The sequence below is a fragment of the Apis dorsata genome, unplaced genomic scaffold (genome assembly GCF_000469605.1).
Source record: "Apis dorsata unplaced genomic scaffold, Apis dorsata 1.3 scaffold_162, whole genome shotgun sequence".
Classification (NCBI taxonomy): Eukaryota; Metazoa; Arthropoda; class Insecta; order Hymenoptera; family Apidae; genus Apis; species Apis dorsata.
The window spans coordinates 37,967-45,329 of record NW_006263451.1 but is presented as its reverse complement, the minus strand read 5'-3'; the positions used below and the strand labels follow the sequence as shown (position 1 = coordinate 45,329).

Below are 7,363 nucleotides of genomic sequence, written 5' to 3'. Positions count from 1 at the left end.
GAAAAAAAAAAAAAAAAAAAGAAAAAAAAAAGAAAAAAAAATGCGCATCCCTGACGGACTTTCAGGTTTTTGAAAAAAGCTGCTTCGAAGCCGGTTCGCGTTTGTCGTGCTCGCGAGAGATTAGGTTGGCGGTTCGTCTGACGAGAGCAACTCAAACACGTACTTTTTAATGAGAGCGTCGGCTGCGTGTTCGACGAGGGTGGAAATGAGATCATACGGAGGATGTTTGATACTTTTCGTTTTCATCCTTCCCCATCATCTACTTTCCCTCGAGTTCATCCCTCTCTCGCCAACCAGAATTGAATGGCGTTTCAATGGTTCTCCGCCAAATGGTCCTGTGCGTATCCTTCGTTCCAACGTATTGGACGTTGATACGGAACAATTGTTCGTTCGAACGTGTTGTTCCGCATAACAATTCGGTCGAAATTTCGAAATTCTACGCCGATATGGAATACCTCGAATAACGTTTAAAAAATCATTTGCCCGTGATTCGGACTCTTGATCGTTACGCCATTAAGCGTTAACGAGTCCTATTCGTGATTTAACGTGATACATCGTGTTTGGTATCGGTGATGGTGAAAGATTGATGAGAAATAAATGACGATTAATGCGCGCGTCCTGTGATTTCCTATTCCGCTGAAATTCGTATTTTTTGTTGATTTTTTTTTGGTTTTATTGGAGGAGGAATGGTTAGATTTTATAAAAGTATAAATTGATTTCAACGATATGGAATTAGAAATGAAGATTAGTTTGTAATTGTTACTATCAAAAATGTTATAAAATATATAATACACTATAGTATCTATCTACTATTAATGTTCATTAATGTGATTAGTTTAATATTTCAAAATAATTATATATCATAATAGAAATAGAAAATTTGTGATTGCTTGTGTCAAAAATACAACACAAGATAAAATTAAATAGATTCAAACGATTCTCGTATGAATTACGATAATTCCAGAGATTCGAATGCCATTTGTTCCGTATAAAGGTAGCGCGATTAACCAAATGAGGAAATTAAATGAGACAAAATAATGGGATTTCCATGTGGATTTCTTATTGCAAAATCGGGATAATGAGTTTAATGTTCCTGGTTGTTGTTGGTTAAATCGCAATCTATTAACTTGTATACATTTTTACCGAGAAATGCTAGATTTTAAATCCTTTATTTATTAGATCGGGTGTTACTGGATTAAGCAAATTGTTTGGACTACTAAATAGATGGTGATCTCTGGGATAAAGATTCTGAAATAAAATGAACCAGTAAAAGCTTTGCAGTTCGCGAGTAGTTTTTCTTCGTCCTTCTGTCTCTGTGATTTTACCTTCCATTTACTTTTTAAATATTCCAACTTCTTTTTTTTTTATCTAGCTGACAATAATATTAAAATTTAAATACCTAGTAAAGGAAAAATTATTCTTAAAAATATTATTATAAAACAGTGAGACAAGAATTAATTAAATAATTGAATTGATATTTATAATTTTGTGATTTTTATAAATTTTATTTTATTATTTATAAATCTTCGTACGATTCTACATTTATTTATTATTGACTTTTTATTAGAAAATTTTAGAATGGATAAAATGAAATTTTTGTTATTCCAATCTAATATTAAAAATAGAGTTTGCGATCTTACAAATTTGTTTCTCGATACAGCGAAAATAATAAGAAATGCAATAAAATAACACAGAATATAGAGAAAAACAAATTTTCAATGAAATATAAGCAATATGACAAAATTATAGAGATATAGGAATATGTAATATTCAGATCTTCGTAAAAAAAAAATTTTACATCGGCAATTCTACGCCTTCGCATCCACGATCATCTTTCTTCTGAATATTTTACAATGTCTGGATTTGAAAATATCTTTTCTAAAATATATATATATATCTTTAGCTGATATATTTTGAATTTCTATAAATATTTTTTTTTTAAATCCACCGAATTTTTAAATCTTCTAAATTTAAATATTTGAATCTCGTATTATCATCAGATATAGAATCTAATAACGAATTCTCTCGTTATTATAATTTTCAGATTCGAGTGAAGACGAATGTCGAGGCAAATATTTCAGCGAACTAATTTCACGGTTATAATTGAGAGCTAATGAATAAACTTATCGTAGCGTAAACCAGAAAGTCACTTTCGTTGTGAAGTTTAAGAAACGTAGAAACTCTACGGATTATTCAGAATGAGAAACACGTTCGCCGCTCAAAAACTTTGAAACTTGTCTGTTTTCTTAACTGTGGAAATATTATTATCTTAATCAAGAATTATCTTAATTAAGAAACACGAGACATTCTATAATTTTAATCAAAATGCTTTTATCCGGATTTCCAGCTATATCTTTCTAAAACTTATTGTAATAAAAATTGCTGCATTTTCACTTCACGTGATATTTCCAAATTAAAAAAAAAACAAAACGAACGAATACATTTGAATTTTTGAAATTTATATCATCACGACATGATTTAATAGTTAGCCCGCCAAATTCAAATTTCGAACTCTATCATTGTCCGGATATTAACAAATCTATACAAGAATAATACTTCAGAAAATAATTGCTAATAGTATACAATCCTCGATAGAAACCTCAAACAGATACCTCATCGTTGTAAAATATTCACAAATTGCAAAGGCAAGTAACATAATCAGTAACCGTGTGTACAATTTCAAGGGATACCTCGCCTCTCACATTCGTCACACAAAATACGAAATATTTTTGCACACTTGCAGAATAATTAAACTGTTACTCGCAGCGAGGATTGCAGAGAAACAAATTAATTAAGCCGGAGAACTTTCCTTTCGTACCAGGACAATTTAATCCCGTACTCGGCTGGGTGGACAATCCGCGTTTGTCGAGGCACAGTTTGTCGCCGTTTTTGTGGGCTAATCGTTGGAAAATGGAAAATCGATTCCTCGGCGAGGGAGGAGGAAGAGGAAGAGGAAGAGTGAAAGAGAGAGAGAGGGGGAGGAAAGAACGAGCGCGCCTTGAATCACAATGCGCCCCTCGCGTTTATTACACTGCCATAATTACGATTCGATTCCAATCGCGGATTCGTATAGCGGCCTGATTTTTAAATCCCTTTACCAGGCTAGTATTGTGTTACTCTCTCTCTCTCTCTCTTTGTCTCGATGGATAGCTCATGTCAACAGGGCCCGTGTTGCTCGATTCGAAAGTGAAAAAAGAAAAACGTTTTATTTATTTATTTATTTATTTTTTTGTTATTGGAATTCAATTTCTTTTCGTTTATTTATACTTCTTATTTTTAATTCAAGCTCGTAATTAGATCTTGTTATCTTCAGAAAATATTCGTGATTCTAAATGTCAGAAGTGGAAAAATTCTGGTATGCAAAAATACTTTGGTTAGTAGTTTTTATTTATCGAGTTACAAGTAATTTAAGTTTACATTAGATAAAGCGAGATATAAACGGAACGAAACGTTTTATTCTGTTTCGTCTCAAAGTAATTCAATGAATAAACCTCGATCGATATTTTTGTACATCATCTTCGTTTTGACTTCTAAATATACGAATATATATTAATACTTTATAAAAAAAAAAAAAAAATAGTTCTTTAAAAGATCTCGCACAGAGTATAAATTTTTCTAAAGCTATTAGAAATTTCCAAACGGAAGGAAAATTCACAAATTATGCGACACACGGAAGGGTTGAAAAATCAATACATGAATCAATCATAAAACTTTCGAAAATGAATACTTTTCAATTCCAGACGTCTCTAATGATACACGTAATGGTGCACATGTTCGATCAGGTCGGCTCGATGGACAGGAATGATTCATGAATTTCGATTTCGCCCATCGTCGGTACCCTCGTGTCCACGCGAGGAGGCCATCTTCAAAGCGGCACGCCATAATAGTCCCATAGACTTCGTAATAGCTTCTAGATTGTTACCGTCTATGAAATTTCCGCGGAAGTGGAGTGTGCACTTAAGCAGCCGGCGAAGAACAGAGGGTAGAACCGAGCGAATTTTCAGACGCGGTTAAGAGAATTTTCCACGGGTGAAAATGCCGGTGAAAGAAGAATTCTCCCAGGTTTTTCCTATTCTCCATTGTATCCTCTTAATTTCGCGTCTTTTGTACGTCTATAACCAACGAACCATCGTCGAGCCGGAAGAATGTGTGGACAATGTTGTTACGATCGATTGATTTTACGTATTTTATCTTAGATGATTCGTATTTTAAAATACGTGCAACGCGGTTTTAAAATTTTATTATTAAGTGAAAATGTTAAACAATTTTAAGATGATCCATTTCCGTTTCTATTCACTTCGAATTAATCTTAAAATGCGTTGCTAATCGAAAAAGATTGAGAAACACTGGTCTGATGTGAAGCAAAAAATCGAGAATCACGTTGAAAGGTTAATTTTGTTAAAAAAAGAAGTCTTTCGTAATAATTTTCAGCGCGCTTTAGCTGCGAACCTAAAAAACTATGCGTCACTCCAGAAGGAGAAGTCGTATATTGCCCGGAAGTCTGCTTAAAAGAATCCTGCAGAGAGCCGAATAAATGAGCGTCCTTAGAAATCGTTTCATCTCGCTTCAAGGAAATCTCGCTGTAAATGGCGGTGTGCGTTTCGCAATGTATTTTTTTTTTTTTTTTTTACAATGAGAAATAATCGTGAGGATTGTTTCGAATCGAAGCGAGGCAAAAATTAAAATGGGAAATTTCGTTCCTCGTGTAAAATGTTGCGATCTCCAACTCGTACTCCTCCAAGCACATCATTTCCCTGATATCGATTCCTCCAAATAGTCTGCTGCTTAACCGTAATATATCCGCTTTTAACCGCTAAAACGTCGAAATCGGGTCACTGCTCGACCGATATCTCTTTTCTCCTTCCCATTATCCCGATCCCATCAATTATTTGTAATTGTTCCTCTCCTCCCTCTCCAGGCCCATGCGAATATAGATCCTGTTTTTAAATCGTTTATCAATAGATGATAAGCTCCAAGTTTCTTACGTGGAAAATGGAATTTTGGAAATGGAAAAGTTTGTTGTATTCAAACATCGATAATATCATTTTACGAGAAAATGGTCAGAAAATTTCATCTAATAACGAAGAATGAAAGCGTATTGCCATTTCTTCAAATTGGTTTGTGATCAATGGATAGATGAGATTGAAGTTTTCTTATTTGTACAATATTTGTCCAGCTGTTGTTGAAACTATGGATTTGAAGTTTGACTGTGGTTGAAGTTGATGTATATCGAACTATAGTCCGAGCATAGTCATATCGTATACCATTTATCAATTTTTGTAATTATTTTCTACCAAGTTTTTACTTGTGTACTTTAATATATTATTCGATCGATGCTCTTGTACGCAAAGTTTAGAAATGTTTTATTCATATATGTCGTTAGTTCATTGTACCATGTGGCAGGGATATAATAACGAAAAAATATTTTCCCTTTTCCTCCAAAGCGAAAATAGAAACAATCCAGAAAATTTCATCCAATAACGAGAATAAAAAGCGTACTGCCATTTCTTTAAATGGAAAAAAAAAAGTAGTCAAACAATAGTTCAGCGGAATTACCTGTAAAATGTTATTTTACAATTTAATAATTTAACAATAGGGTTTGTTTTCGAACGAAAAGAAGAGGGATAAAAAAGACAAATAACAGCGAACGCCTGGAGATTTTTGATATTTAATTCGAAGGAATTAACGGCGCGCCTCAAGGAACCGGAAGTCGTTCGTAAATCATCGCTGTTTCATTACCGCTTTTGCGGAAGAGAAACGCTTTATTTCTCGAGATACCAGTGCCAGGTGGGAAATAATTTCATCGCGACCAAACAATATCTGGCCGCCAAACTTGCTGCTTTTGAATTTCAACTCGAGCATAGTCGTTATGCGGAAACCATGCCGCCATGGAGGGGGATCGTTACTTTCCTTTTTTCACTCTCTTCCTCTGTCTCTCTCTCTTTCTCTCTCCCTCCTCTTTCGTTTCCTTTGGTCACGGCATCCGTCCCTCCGTGCTACGTGACTGCCTCTGGAAAATGTTCTTCAATTTTAACCGCGACACGGTTAACAGCGGGAAAAGATAAATAACCTCTTGCCTTGGCTCTCCTCTTCATTTCCAAAATGGTTGGAATGATCTATTCTTGTGGCCTAGGTGAATTTTTAAAAGTTTCCTGGGGAATATCATTTTTGAAGGAGGGCGGTTAGGAAAGGTGGAGTTCGCGTAGAATGAAACGATTAATGTCTCGAGGAGGAGGAATTTTATTCTTCGCGATGAAATATGGAGGATATGGAATCTTTTGGAAAAAGATAGTTTGAATATTTCAGATCGATGAGATTTATTATATTTCATTGGAAATTAAAAAATATTTTATAGATTAAATAAATGAACTATTTAGAATTATATATGTGTGTATACATATGCATATTTTTAAATAAAATGAAACGTGTAGTAAAAAATTATAAAAATAAGAGATTGTGATCAATTTTCACAAAAAAGCAAATATTTGTTGCTATCTACATATCTATCTTTAGTTATTTAATTATGTTAATTTTAATGTGTTTCAGGTAAGTTGACAGAATCCAAAGTTTTATTCGGAAATTACTTGTTCCAATAAGGTAAGTATAATGTGTAAAGTTTTGATTAAGTTTACAAAGACATTATACATGAATCTTAATAGAGTATAAATTATGATTATTTATATGTGCAAAGATTGTTGAGAAATTGAGATTTTTGATACGAAAATTATCATTGCAAAATGGAAAATGTTAGGAAAATGCTAAACAGACAAACTGGATACTTAATTATAGAAGATAATTTAAAGATTCGGTTAATCAACGAATAAAATATTAATTCTTGATATTTAAAGATTTTCAAAACATTATGTAAATTATATAAATATTGGACAGAAATACAGGCAGTGGTAAATTAAACGCACTACAGAGCTGCATTTATCGTAGTCAACCGATTCATTTTCACGGACCATCCATAAACGAAATGTCCTATTTTCCTTAAATGATGTGTTTACTCGGCTTTTGCATAAAATCTTATTCATTCAATTTTCTTTATTCTTCTTCTTCTTCTTATTTCATTTTCAATAATTTCTTTCATTAAATTATTTATACGAATTTACTTGCTTTATTATCAACTATTTTTTTTATATTCAATTTCAATTTAATAATTTTCTAATTGCACGGTATTATTAGACTTATAGTTCGTTTAATTCGACGAGATTGTCACGTGCATTGTACAATATTGGAACAACAAATTCTCACAAGCCAACAAACGAAAGTGGAGCTCGAAACGAGGCGTCAAAAATCAGAATATTCGACCATACACGGTTTTACTTTCATCAGTGTAATGTCATCGCGTATAATCAGGATT

At 33.2% G+C, this 7,363-nt stretch overlaps 1 protein-coding gene across 1 annotated transcript in view; it reads left to right on the top strand.

The window, feature by feature from the left end:
- LOC102671265 (neurobeachin-like) overlaps window positions 1–6,747 on the top strand; it is a 99,835-nt gene extending 93,088 nt beyond the window's left edge. Inside the window, exon 2 of the mRNA XM_006613725.2 lies at window positions 6,547–6,747. Within this exon, the coding sequence (XP_006613788.2) occupies window positions 6,547–6,555 (9 nt within the window). The 3' untranslated portion in view covers window positions 6,556–6,747. The remainder of the gene's footprint in view (window positions 1–6,546) is intronic.
- Window positions 6,748–7,363: the final 616 nt, after the last annotated feature.